Source organism: Amaranthus tricolor, chromosome 10 (genome assembly GCF_026212465.1).
Source record: "Amaranthus tricolor cultivar Red isolate AtriRed21 chromosome 10, ASM2621246v1, whole genome shotgun sequence".
Lineage (NCBI taxonomy): Eukaryota > Viridiplantae > Streptophyta > Magnoliopsida > Caryophyllales > Amaranthaceae > Amaranthus > Amaranthus tricolor.
In genome coordinates this window covers 20,082,729-20,097,991 of record NC_080056.1, presented here as the reverse complement: position 1 = coordinate 20,097,991, position 15,263 = coordinate 20,082,729, and the positions used below count along the sequence as shown (strand labels likewise).

The 15,263-nt window shown below is 31.9% G+C and overlaps 1 protein-coding gene across 1 annotated transcript; it reads left to right on the top strand.

Annotated features, from left to right (window-relative positions):
* The first annotated feature begins 572 nt into the window (after window positions 1-572).
* Window positions 573-14,923, top strand: LOC130825389 ((-)-drimenol synthase-like). The gene is made up of 7 exons (XM_057690590.1): window positions 573-1,685; window positions 2,427-2,697; window positions 4,493-4,865; window positions 12,040-12,252; window positions 13,065-13,206; window positions 13,927-14,181; window positions 14,441-14,923. Exons 1-7 carry the CDS (start codon window positions 1,578-1,580, stop codon window positions 14,735-14,737), a joined length of 1,659 nt encoding a protein of 552 aa, XP_057546573.1. The 5' UTR covers window positions 573-1,577; the 3' UTR covers window positions 14,738-14,923.
* The last annotated feature ends 340 nt before the right edge of the window (window positions 14,924-15,263 follow it).

Below are 15,263 nucleotides of genomic sequence, written 5' to 3'. Positions count from 1 at the left end.
TTTAACACCCCTAGTTGATGGGATATGTATGTAAAGACAATTACTATTTATACAATGATCAACTTCATAAGCTTGAAAAATTGTACCAATTTTATTTAGCTTCTTGAAGGGTCCATTGACAATAAACTGAAAGCAAAGGTTGGATTATTTAAAAAAATCTTAAAGGTGGGATTATTGACTAATAATGGAAAATAAATTGGATTATTATAAAGAAGGAAGATGATAAGAGGTAACCTGATATAACATGTTATTTTTTGAAGGGTCCATTGGAAACAAACTGAAAATAAAGGTTGAATTATTAAAAAAATTTCAAAATGTGAGATTATTGACAGGTATTGAAAACTAAGTTGGATTATTCATAACAGTTTTTCCTACTTTAAATTAAATTGATCAATAACAAAAATGTGCTAATCACATGAGTCCATCTATCCGTCTCATTCAAGACCAGCTATTGTTGATTTTACTAATATAAAACTTTCTTCTTGTTTTTAGTTACTATTTAGGATGCGCAAATCCAACCAAATCAACAACTCAGTTAGTATATATAACTACTCCCTCAACACCTATTAATTAGGATCAGTTTTCATTTTAATCCCTCCCATTAATTTTATTTCATTTTTTTACAATAATATCACTCTCTTTCTTTTAAATAAAAAGGACACTCTCAGTATTCCGCACAAGGTAGGGCTCGGGTGGGGGTTCATTTTTTCTTGAAGGATACGGACAAATCATACCGATTCCTTTAAGGAGGGAGTGAAGAGAGATGCACACAGTTAAAAAACCCCCTAATTGATACCTACGCCTAGTAGAGGTCAAACCCCAAACAATCCGCTCCACAAGCAGATGCTCTATCCATTGAGCTACAAGCGCTTTTGTTTTCATTATTTTTACAATTCACTTATTTTTGTTTTCATTAAATAACATACATAAACTTAATCTCTTTTCATCTTAACTCTCTTATTTTTAGAATCCACTTATTTTTGTTTTCATTATTCAACTCAATTTTGTTTTACTAATTTACATTTAAAAATAAATGATGCTGATTAATTGGGAGAGATGGATTATAATTATATACAAGAGGGGCCGTTATTGTCTAATAATATTATATATTAATAGAAATCAATAATTCAGTTCATCATCGTCACTTTATGAGTTCGAATCTCAATCACTCCTTATTTAAAGTGAAATATTTAGCGCCTATACGCATCCACACTTCTAATTCAATTGGCTTTCGTGTGAGGAAAATATCTTGAAAATTCAACCATAAGCCAAAGCTTTTGATTAAATTGGTTTCTTGACGGATGGATTATAATTATATATAAGAGGGCGGTTATAGTGTAATGATATTATATATTAATAGAAATTAATGTAGTATAGAGTAATGGTTCACGCATTGGATTATAATTATATATAAGGGGCCCATTATTGTCTAATGATATTATATATTAATAGAAATCAATAATTCATTTGGCTGAGCTTAATAACCCTATATATAGTACGTAGTATAGAATAGTGGTTCACGCATTTCTGTCTTTACATTATATTTTGGTGTTTATTAATAGCAGTTTGTGGTAGAAATGTCGGCTGAAATCACAAAACAAAAAAGTCGTCGGCCAATAGCAAACTTTCATCCATGCCATTGGGGTGATCACTTTCTTCATTTTACAAGCCCTCATCATGATGAGGTGATTTATTGCCTCATTTTTTCCCTTGCTTTTTACCTCTATTTCCTTTTATGTTACTCACAAAAGTACTATTTTTTTTTATTATGTGTCTGATTAATATTTATAGAATTCTTAGTAATATTATATAAAAATATAATTTAATTGCACAACAAATAAATAATGACCTAAAATATTAAATGTTTATAGAAAAAACAGATACTTTAATAAATTTTCATTAAAATTTGATATATAATCCATACTGTTAGATTTTTAATTTCATTCATTAAATGACCTAAACGGAAACTACAACAAATTTTTACATTTTTTTTAGATAATACTATTAGAATAAAGAAATCATTCCCTTATCAAATAAATTTTTGCCTTTTTAGTTAATTGTAAAATTAAGAAATTTATTTAATTACCAATACAATCATTCCATTTGCAAACTTAGGTTAGGACGCCATGTGGAATTTTTCAATCTTTTTAGTTAAATTATATGATTGCATAATACGTAATTTTTTGCGTACTAGTGATAACAAAGATGTTCCAAATGATCCTTGGTAGCAAACTTTAATTAAAATATACATGAATAGAAAGTGCACATAATTTAATTAATTATTTTATTATAATTCATTATAATTCGAAACTAAAGAACTATGAATCATTTGGGCATGGAAATATAATATAAGGGTCAAATATATGAAATGATTGATTATGTAATTTATTTTCTCTTTTGTTACAAACTTACAATGAATGGTTTAGCAAGTCCATGAAGAAAAGAAGGAAGAAGTGAAGGAACTGAAAGAGCAAGTGAGAAAGAAGCTGCTTGAAAAGAAGGGGAATTCCTTTGAGCAGCTAAATTTAATAGACACAATTGAACATCTTGGGGTGGAATATCACTTTGAACAAGAAATAGAGGATGGTTTGAAGCAAATCTATGAGAGTTTCAATGAAGATTGTGTCGAAGATGATGTTTACCATCTTTCCACTAGATTTCGTATTCTTAGACAACATGGCTATCCTGTCTCTAGTGGTAAGTTATTTTTTTTTTAAATATATTTTTATGTTTTAACTTTAAAAACATCTTTTTAACTTACATTTTAATTACTTTGAATTACATTATATAACTTAAATATATGATAATTTTTTTAAGTTATGTATTGTAAATTTAAAGGAAAGGAGGGAGTGATTGTTTTTTATGGTTAGTTTGTAATTAAACTTTGACTTAGCTTTTGACTTTTTAGTTACTTTTTTGTTGTTCAAATGGCCAAAATATATGATTGAAAAATTATATTTAAAAGTTAAAAATCCGAGTTTAATGCAAAATAAAAAGTTATCTAAAATAGCCTTTTAGTTGATTTTTTGTATTAACGGTCTACTTTTTACAAATGAACAACAAACAACTTTTATATGTGATTAATTTTATGAAATATTTTTTATTGACAATTGACTTATTTAAATTTGTTAATGCCAAACAAAAATAAGTTGACTTCTTATACCATTTCATTGTAATAAAAACAATTCTAGACACTATCTTTAGGTATGCTTTATATACTGCTTTTGGATAACCCTCTCAACAATTAAAATTAAGAGATCCCTTTGAGGAACCTGAGGATTAGTTGAAGTAATTTAGGATTATTAAAATAAAAACAAGGCTCATTACTTCACTCATTATTTCAATCAAGATATATGAAAAATAATTTAATTTTTTACTTTTTTTGGTTGAACAGTAAAGCTTTTCGGAAAAAATATCAAAAAATTATCCCAAAAGTAGAGACTAATAATAATGTATAACTCGATGCTGCTTTTATAATCTCGTTAATATCCCACTAGCTTTTTTCGTTCTCATTTATATATTGAGGCGTTTACTAACATTATTTTATTTCTACTTTTTGCTATATTTTTTTTTACCTTTTTAAATGGTTTATTTTACATTTGTAAATAACCTCCAATTATTCCTAATTATTAAATGTGAAAACTCAAATATATGAAAATGGGGTCAATTTTTAAGTTGTCCCCAATTTAATGTATTAAAAAATAAGCTAATGTAGGTGTCACTGCGTAGAATATGAATAATAATTAATTTTAATTAATTTATATAATTATCATTATTTGTATTTGTTAGAAGTTAATAATCTGAAAGTTTTTTTAGGCTTTTAATATTTTTAATCCTAAAATCTTTTTATCCTTATCTTTTGGATTTGTTTGTAAAAAGTATCTTAATTATTTTTATTTTAATAATCTTTGGTTATTACCGTAAAATCTAACCATTAGAAATAAATGTTCTTAACATAAGAGTGGTTCTTTTAACAAAAGGTTCTTAGAGTAACCTCCCCTATATAATACTTTCTCTGTTCTATTATTCTATTATACACTCATTTGACTTTTTACTAATTAAATGCGTTATTTTAATCATTTATATATTAAAGTATACATAACAAAAAATTATAAAAATTAAATATTATGAAAGTGTACAATTTAATTAGATGATTCAAATAGCTGATCACCGGACTACTCGTAATTTTTTCTTACACATGAGTCATAATATATAAAATAAGTTTGATTATTGTGAATAGTTATCAATTATGTGTCAAATATTAAAAAAGAAAGTTGTTACTATGCTTTGTTTTTTCTTAATAGCAAAGTATATTTTTCCAAAAAGTTCTAAATAAAAAAAGAAATGTAACTATGAGAAGAAAGATAAAATATATAATTTATAATCCGTTTTTTAATAATAGCTATAGTTGCGAAAAAAAAACTCTCATATAAAGCTTAATAAAGAAGAATATATATATTGACATAGCTAGACGTAATTAATTAATCCACAGATGTGTTTAATAAATTGAAAGAAGAAAATGGAAAATTCAGCGAGTCCTTAAAAAAGGACGTTCCAGGATTATTAAGTTTATATGAAGCTTGCCATGTTGGTGTTCATGATGACAAGATACTTGATGAAGCCCTTGTATTTACAACAAATCATCTGACATCCATGCTTAACAAGTTAAGCTCTCCAATGGCGGATAAAGTTGCTCATGCACTGCATCAACCTTTCCACAAGGGCATGCAGAGAGTGGAGTCCAGATTTTACATCTCTATTTATGAAATGGATCCGTACCATGATAATACTTTACTTAAATTTGCCAAACTGGATTTTAATTTGGTTCAAGCCTTACACCAGAAGGAGCTTAAAGATCTTAGAAGGTAAATAAATTTTATGTTACGCTGGCTTGCTAGCTGTTTATAATATATTCTGATGTAAAATGTACGTTTTTGTGTGGATTTTTTTTTCCAAATTGGGGTAAGGTTAGAGTATCGTTATTATATGTAAAGTTTTACATGTTAGAGCTCTGACAGCGGAAATATGGCTTCTACTAGATAATATGAAACCGATACCTCAAAAAATAAACAATATTTGGGATAGACAAATAACCACTATGAAGGAAATAATATATATAAAAAAAAAGAACTTTCTTAATGCTAAAACTTTTGACGTGAATAAAACTTTATTATTTAAAATGCTATCTATTAACGTACAACACTAAGCTTATATATAAAGCTGAAAGAAACTAATGAAACAATGATTCACCTTGTTTCTCTAATAGCCATTAATTTAATTCCTAATAACTAACTCTCGCATAACAATAGCATATAACTATTGTTGTTCCCCTTATATTTCTCTTTGTCCTTCTATTTAGCCATGATTAATTTAGGAGTTAATCATGTCCAACATATATTTCCTACAATTCTCCACCTCGTTCATAAATTGAAAACACATTCAAATTTTTGGACGAACAAATTGCGTAATATGTATCCGGTTGCACCAATTTTACAAAGACTGCCTACGTACCCTCGACCGGGATCAAACCAATCGTAGTTCCTTTATTCCTCCATGTAGTGCCTAACATGAAACAATATTTAGCAATTCCAAACAATGTTGGAATTTGCTTCCTGAGACGACTTTGGTTAACATGTCTGGGGGGTTCTCATTTGTATGCACCTTTATAAGAGAAATACTACCTTCCTCTATGACATCTCGTACAAAGTGATACCTTACATCTATATGTTTAGTACGAGCATGATGAACTTGGTTTCTGGCCAAATAAATAGCACTTTGGCTATCACAATTCAGATTCACACAATCATGCTTCAACCCTAAATCATCTAGAAGTCCCCGTAACCACAATGCTTCCTTGACTCCTTCTGCCATAGCCATATACTCGGCTTCTGTCGTAGATAGAGCCACTGTAGCTTGTAACATTGATCGCCAACTAACTGGAGCCCCATGTATTTTAAACACGTAACCAGTAGTAGATCTTCTTCTATCTAAATCACCAGCATAATCCGAGTCAACAAAGCCACTTATTTGACATCTATCTTCACCAAAGCATAAACCTTTGTCAATGGTACCTTTTAAGTACCGTAAAATCCATTTCACTGCCTCCCAATGTGCTTTACCTGGGTTCGCCATGAAACTACTGACAACACTAACTGCTTGTGAAATGTCTGAACGTGTACATACTATAGCATACATTGAACTGCCAACTGCACTAGCATAAGTTACATTATCCATGAATGCCTTATCTTCCGCTATAATGGGAGATTGTTTATCGGAGAGCCTAAAATTTGGAGCCAATGGAGTCATCACTGCTTAGCGGCTTTCATCCCAAACCTTTCAATAACCCGCTTAATGTAGCCTTTTTGACTCAAGAAGAATTTCCGATCTGATCTTTCTCTTCTAATCTCCATACCCAGTATTTTCTTTGCAGCGCCCAAGTCTTTAGTTTCAAACTCTTGACCGAGTTGAATTTTTAACCTATCTATCTCCACCTTGCTCTTAGAAGCAATAAGCATGTCGTTCACATACAATAGGAGATAAATATAATCACCTCCACGAAACTTGCGAATGTATACACAACAATCGTAATTACTTCTGAAAATTCCTTGTTTTAACATAAAAGAAACAAATCGCTTGTACCACTGTCGAGGAGATTGTTTCAATCCATAAAGTGATTTCCTCAAGCGACATACCAAATTCTCGTTACCCTCAACCTTAAACCCCTCAGGTTGATACATATAGATTTCCTCATTCAAGTCACCATGTAAGAAGGTTGTCTTCACATCGAGTTGTTCCAGCTCAAGATCTCCATGAGCTAAAAAACTCAACAGCACCCGAATAGAAGTGTGTTTTACCACCGGAGAAAAATATCTCATTGTAATCAACACCTTCTTTCTGTGCAAACCCCTTGACCACTAGCCTAGCCCTAAACCTCACTTTATCTGGCTTGGAAGGATCCTCTTTTCTTTTATACACCCACTTACAACCAATAGCAGTCTTTCCCACGGGCAATGGGACTACCTCCCATGTGTTGTTTTTATGAAGAGATTGCATCTCTTCATCCATAGCAACCAACCAACTCTCTCTATCCTTGTCTTTGATAGCTTGTTTGAAGGTGACAGGCTCATCAACCTCTACCGAGAGTGCATATTCTACCAAGTTAACTTGCCCGTAATGCCTCAGAGGTTTGTCTGACCCAAACTTCTGAACTGATTTATAATTCCTCTTTGGCCTAGTGGATGCCAAAGAATCCTGCTATTGTTGTTGTAATACATATGCATTATCTTGCTGAATCTCCTCATAATCAAGCTCATCCTTCTCCTCGTCTTGAGTAACACCCGGATGCTCCACCTGAATATGACTACAATCTTGTTGGTCTTTAGATTCTATCTCCACCACTTGAGTGTTTTTAGTCATTTCGACATCACCATTGTTAGACACCATAGCTTTTGATAAAGCTACCATAGATTTTTCATCAAAGGTCACATCCCTGCTGATCACAAATTTAGAGTCATTTACACTCCAAAGACGGTAGCCTTGGTGTAACACCCCGGCCCCTCGAACCGCTGGTGACTACACTTGGAGACTGTAGACTAGCCCCGCAAACCAACACAAGTCTTTCCAGCGCACTTTGGCCTCACTCGTGCGCACCCGGGAAAACTTCCTAGGAGGTCACCCATCCTAAGATTGCTCTCCTTCAAGCACACTTAACAGTGGAGTTCTTAGCAAATGGGCTCCCTAGAAAAAAAGATGCACCTTGTTAATATGAGTAGTCTATTAATCCTTTTTTCAAGCTAAATCTGGGGTATTACACTTGAATCCCTTTTGGATACCCCAAAAAGATTGCTTTCTTCGCTGTTTGATCAAGCTTATTATCCTTAACATGATAATAAGCTGTGCATCCGAACACTCTAAGCCTCTCGTAATCTGCATGTTCCCCTGACCACACCTTGTAAAGTGTGTCTCCATCTAAATACGAATGTGGGGATCGATTTACTATATAACAGGCTGTAGCAACCGATTATGCCCACCATTCTTTGCCTAGCCCAGAATTAGAGCGCATACACCTTGCCTTCTCAAGTAGCGTACGATTCAGTCCTTCTGCGACTCCATTCTGTTGTGGCGTGTCTCTGACTGTCCAGTGTCTCACAATGCCTTCCTGATCACAAAACTCCTTGAAATCTCCCTCTGTGTGTTCGGTACCATTATCAGACCGAATAGTTTTTAGCTTTCGACCTGTTCTATTCTCAACCATTGCTCTCCACCGCTTGAAAATGTCGAATACTTTCATTCTTATGCTTAAGAAAATAAATCCAAGCATATCTAGAATAATCATAAACAAATGTAACATAATACTTGGAACCTTCCTTGGAAGCAACTTTAGCCGGACCCCAAACATCCGTATGCACATAGTCTAACAATCCTCTGCTTTTGTGCTTGCTTGTAGAGAACTTTACCTTGTGTGCTTTTCTATACACACAATGCTCACAGAATTCCATTTGTGGCTTCTTCATGTTCTTCAACAAACCTTGTCCACTAAGAAATGATAGACCCTTTTCTGACATATGCCCAAGGCGCATGTGCCATATCCTGGTGCATTCTGTTTGGTCTTTGCTTCCACATATTCTAACTACTAATTCACCTGTAACAGTTGTCCCAAAAAGAGGATAAAGATTACTGTGACGAATTCCCTTCATCACTACCAAGGAACCACGAACAACTTTTAAAACTCCATTCTCCAAGACTATTTTGCAACCATTTTTCTCTAACAACCCAAGAGAAATAAGGCTCTTTCGCAAATCTGGGATGTGGCTCACATCCTTCAAGGTTATTATTGTTCCATCATGCATCTTGATTCGGATAGTACCTAACCCGACAGTCTTACAAGCATGATCGTTTCCCATCAAAACAGTACCACCATCTAAACTCTGGTAAGTTGAAAACGACTTCCTGTTTGGGCACATATGGTGAGATGCTCCTGAATCAAGCATCCATTTACCAGATATCTCATCGCGTGGTTCTGAAACCGAGTAACAATAATCATCCTCTTCATTTGAGACATAACTCGCCTCTTGTTTTTCTTGTTGTTTTCCTCTGGAGTTGTCGTTGTTGTTCTTCTTGAATATTACCCTCTTATTTAGGCAATTAGCTTTAAAATGAACAAGCTCACCACATTTGAAACATGATCTTTCTGCAAGAGGTCTAGATTTTGATCTAGACTTTCCTCCATTGCCTCTTCTTCTTTCATTGCTCCTTCCTCTATTTACAAACAATCCTTGTGCTTGTTCATTGTATTCTCTCCCATTACTAGACATCATTCCACTTGTAGCGACCTTTCGAAGGTCATCTGCTAAAAGCGATGTTCTAGTCTCATCCATGGTTAGAGTATCACCCACAAGCATTAATGTTTGAACCAGATTTTCATATGATTTTGGTAATGAAAGCAATAACATGAGCGCTTGGTCTTCCTCATCAATCTTCACATCAATATCCTTCAAGTCTGATAAAATCCTATCAAACTTCTTAATATACTCACGGATTGAGGCGCCTTCTTCCTTCTTGCATGTATACAATTTGGATTTTAAATAGATCCTGTTTGTTAGAGTTTTCGTCATGAAATTGGACTCTAACTTTGACCACACGCCAGCGGCCATTGCTTCTTCATTTACCAAGAAAGCAACATCCCTCTCAAGGCACAAGATTATGACCGCTCGTGCTTCAAGATCTAACTCTTCCCAATCCTCATCCTTCATGTCCTCGGGTTTTGTTCTTTTCCTGCCAATGCTTTGTGCAGCTTTTGTGATATTAGCAAATTTTTCATTTGCATCCTCCAATAGGAAAAATCATTTTTCCCATTGAATTTTTCAATTTCATATTTCCCAACTTTTACCGTTCCACTAGTAGATGCCATTATAATTATTTTCAAAATCAAAAATTTTACCACTTAAGATTTTGACGTTGGCTCTGATACCAATTGTTAGAGCTCTGACAGCGGAAATGTGGCTTCTACTAGATAATATGAAACCGATACCTCAAAAAGATAAACTATACTTGGGATAGACAAATAACCACTATGAAGGAAATAATAAATATATAAAAAAAAGAACTTTCTTAATGCTAAAACTTTTGACGTGAATAAAACTTTATTATTTAAAATGCTATCTATTAACGTACAATACTAAGCTTATATATAATGCTGAAAGAAACTAATGAAACAATGATTCACCTTGTTTCTCTAATCGCCATTAATTTAATTCCTAATAACTAACTCTCGCATAACAATAGAATATAACTATTGTTGTTCCCCTTATATTTCTCTTTGTCCTTCTATTTAGCCATGATTAATTTAGGAGTTAATCATGTCCACATATATTTCCCACATTTCAAAACACATTTGACCCGATATTTGCGGAAATTTTTATAACTTAATCCTAATTTAAAAATAAATTTACAATTATATAAAAAATTGAAATTTGAGTTTTCTATAAGCGGGATACACTGGGTATGATGATGATGATGATAAAAGATTGAAATTTGACTCGAGGCAACGCCACACCTGACACAAAACTAATTTGATGAACCGAATGAGCACCACTAAATGCAGGTAAGAAGAAGAAAAAATTTATTCTTTCTATAGTGGTAAAAATTGAACCCTCGTCATATGGATGAAACCAAATTCCCTCAACCTTTAGAGTAATCTTTTATTCTATTGGAGAAGATGTACTTGCAAGTACGAATAAGTTTAAATATCTAGGGTCTGTTATCCAGAATGATGTGAAAATTGATGGAAATATTACAAATCGTATACTAGCGGGTTGGCTTAAGTGGAGAGTAGCTACTGGAGTGTTATATGGTAGGAAGTTTTCGATTAGATTGAAAGGTAAATTCTACAAAGTTGCCATGAGGCTAGCATTATTGTATGGGACAGAGTGTTGACTCGTTAAGAAGATTCATGAACAAAAGATGGGGGTAGCAGAGATGTGAAATGCTGAGGTGGATATGCGACAATATAAGGATGGATAGAATCAAGAACCAGGAGTTTAGAGTGAATTTAGGTGTTGCACCAATGTCTATGCTAGAAAATAGGCTAGGATGGTTTGGACATGCAAAAAGAAAGTCAGTCGCCTCTCCTGTCAGAAGGATAGAAAGCATAATAATGAAAGGTAAGAGAAGTCAAGGAAGACCTAAGAAAACGTGGGTGGAGCAAATCAAGAATGAATTAAGTGAGTTGCACCTCTTCAAGGACCTCGCTAAAGATAGGAATAGGTGGAGACGGTAGATTCATATTCTAGATTATTAATAGTTTCATTAGTTACCTTTCTTGCCCGTATGTCTAGTTGCTGCTTACATGTTCTTTTTGTCCTCTTACCCCTCGTATTTATAATTTATTTCAGAATTAGTTTCTTAGGTAATTTGACTCTTGAGGCAATCATATCACTCCAATTCCTCTTTATACAGAGCTCTTTTCTTTTTTGGGGTAAAATTGACTGCATTCCTCTAGTTCTCTCTTTAAAGGGAGGACGGTTATGAAGTGTCTGCCATCTTCTATTACCCAGGCTCTGTTTACAGACGGAATATTAGGTTGATGATGATGATGATGAAGAAGGGGAATATAAAATGTTTGAATTATATTAAAAGTAGGAAGGAAACTCTGATTTTGTTTTTTCATTTTTAAAGAGAAAATGTTTATAAAATGATGGAAAACTTTTTTCCACACTAATTTTTCAACTTTTATCCTATGTGTCAAACCAAACAAATAATGAAAAAATTATTGAGTATCTAATGGAATCTGAAGATTTCGAGAATGAAACATTGAAGAAAAGATATTTTCTTCCATTTTGGAAGTAACTTGAAAGCAAGTATTTATTAATAAATGGATCGAGGATTTTTTCCTCCTAGTTTTTCGTTTTAAACCTCATTAACCTAGACAAAAAAAAATGAGAGAAATTTTTTTTTTCTTTTTTTTGCAAATAAACAATTTTACTTATATGTTAAGTTACATGTACTAAGTATATGTGTATAATTATATATTTATTGTAGGTGGTGGAAAGGACTACATTTGGATGCGTCTTTCAGTAGAGACAGATTGACAGAAGCATATTTTTGGATTATAGGAGTCTACTATGAACCCCAATTTTCATTTGCAAGGAAAGTATATCGAAAAATTTTCAAGTCAACCTCTCTATTGGATGACACTTATGATGCATATGGTACTATTGAGGAACTTGAACTGCTCACTGAAATGTTTCAAAGGTTTGTTAATAAATATTCACTTCCTTCCGCTGACTTTGTCTTATTCAAGTTTTTTTGCATTATTTACGGTTTACTTTTAATTTGTATTTTATTCTTAATTTATAAGTTAAAACATATAGTCAAATATGATATTGTTTAATTTGATTCGTCTTAACGCGAGGATTATTAATATCAATTTTTTATAATTTATAGTTATGCACTATTAGAGATATTAAGACTTCAATTTATATCTTGCCAAATGTGTCCAAATAAAATGGAACAAAATTATTGAAATAAAAGGAGTAATTATCACTACTTTCCAAGGTTAAATTAATGGTCTATATTCTATATTTTTAAAAAATGTTCATGTGATTTATACTAGTCGTATATTAGTGATTGTGTATTGAAATCAACCCTCGCAATCATGCTATCTCAACTATTTATATTTATAGTATAAAATTCATTCATTTATTTTTCATTAATTAAAAAATTATATATATATATATATATATATATATATATATATATATATATATATATATATATATATATATATATATATATATATATATATATATATATATATATATATATATATATATATATATATATATATATATATATATATATATATATATATATATATATATATATATATATATATATATATATATATATATATATATATATATATATACTGAAGAGTTTACCTTAGATGTAAAAATTTCATTTTATAATCAAAATGTGACTAGTGATGATACTAATAAAAAAGTGAAGAAATATGAATTAATGGAAGAAATAAAGGCTAAAAAAAAGTAATTAATTAAATTTAGGCCATGGGACATAAGCCGTGCGGATGAACTGCCCGAGCACGTGAAATGGAGTTATTACGCAAATGTTGAAGCATGCGAGGAAGCTTCTGCGGATGTTTCAGGAGAAGGAAGATCATTTCTCGTGGACTTCACTAGAGAACAGGTAATTCATGGATTCCTTATTGGTCCAAATTTTTTATGATAATCTAATCATTAATCATATTAGTGTTGGGATAAGAGACGACTTATATTAATCTGAATATTTCTTGAAGTCTTTCAATGAGCTTTTCATATTACAATATTTTCCTTAATTGGTGCTTTGGGTTGTAATAATCAAAAAATTATAATGAGAATAAAATCAAGGACACAATAAATCCAAGCAGTTAAGAAAAGTTGTAAAATACAGAGCAATTAGAGAACTTGTAAATATAGGATTTATATGATAGTTAATCAGTTTATCATAAGAATTTGTGAGTTTTTGTGATAATATGAGTTGAATGTATTCATACTTTTGCTGCGTAACTGTCCAGAAGCGGAGGTCTCTTATTTATAGATCAAAATATCCATTACATGGAAAATAGCAGCCCATCGCACCTCGCTTAAACGATTGCACCCTGCGGAGGAAATTGTACTCACTAGGTGCACATATCGTCACTAGGGGTGCGACGTAGTTCTACCCTAAAACTTTGGTTTTTACGTTTTTATCGCTCCTCTTGCATACATACACACCTCACGACTGCTTTGTTTTCCTATGTTCGTGAATGAAATAAGCATTAATTAATAATTATACTTTTGAATAATACTTGAATACACTAGATATCCAATTTAATTAGTAATGTTGATAGACTGACAGTATTATTTATAATTCCTTTTTATTACGTAGATAAAAGCTTTGTGTAAAGCTTATATGCAAGAGGCAAAATGGTGCAACCAAAATTTCATTCCCGCATTTGACGATTATATGAAGATTGCTCTAGTGACGTCTCCATATCCTCATGCTATAATTTCATCATTTCTTGGCATGGGAGAGATTGCAACAAAAGAAGTCTTTGAATGGGCATCTCAAAACCCTATGCCCAATGTAATAAAAGCTGCATCTACTATTATAAGAATAATGAACGACTTGGGTGGTCATGAGGTATTTACTCGTTCACTCTAAATTATCTTACATAACTTGTCTCAAACGTTGCATTAAGATCTGTAAAAAAAAAAATAAATGAGAAGAACAAAAGAAAACATGAATATTATTTAATAGTAATCCCATCATATCAGTTGTATTACGTAATCCTAAACATTAATTGACCGCTTAATATTTAATATTTCCATTTTGGAAGATTATACGGCTATAAATATCATTTTGTTTATTCTATCGGTCTGTTCTGTTGTTATTATGTTAGTTTGAACAAAAGAGAAATCATGTTGCTTCGGCTGTGCAATGCTTGATGGAGAAGAATGGATTATCGATGGAGGAAGCATATGAGAAGCTAAGGAAACAAGTTGATGATGCATGGAAGGATATAAATGAAGCTATGCTTCAACCTCATGTGATTCCAAAACGTTGTCTTATTCGCATCCTAAACTTAGCTCGTTCCGCTGATGTTATTTACAAGGGATCTGCTGATGGTTATACTAATGTTAATCAAGTACTTAAGGAAAAAGTTGCGTCCATTCTTGCCCATCCAATTCCTATCTAATCTTTACCACGAGTATTAATAATGTTTCTTGTGTTGTATGTTTAATTTGTGTGTGTGTGTTTGTTTTTATTTGGAACTTTTTTTTCCTTTGCTTTTCTTCTATATTGTGTTATTTGCTGATTTTTTCTTGATATTTTATGTACGACTTTTTCTATCCAGTAATAATAATGTTTTTCATGTTTTATGTCATTCCATTTCTTTATTTTTAAGTTTAGATTGATCTAAATATTGAACATGGATTGGTAATTTGAAATCATAATCGTAAATATCATTAATCTTACGGCCAGTTTGGTAAGTGTTAATAAATAGTGGTAATCGAAATGAAAATTAATGTAATTTTGATTAAAAAATCTCTTGGCTACTTTGATGGCCGCTTGTCTAACTTCAATGATCTTCTTTTCTTTATAAAATTCATTCCTATTCATTACCATTGGGAGAGGTGGTATTCGATGGTAATAGAAATTTGTAAACTAAAAAAATTTTTTGTGATCAAAGTATCATCATGGTAATGACATAAAACTTTTGA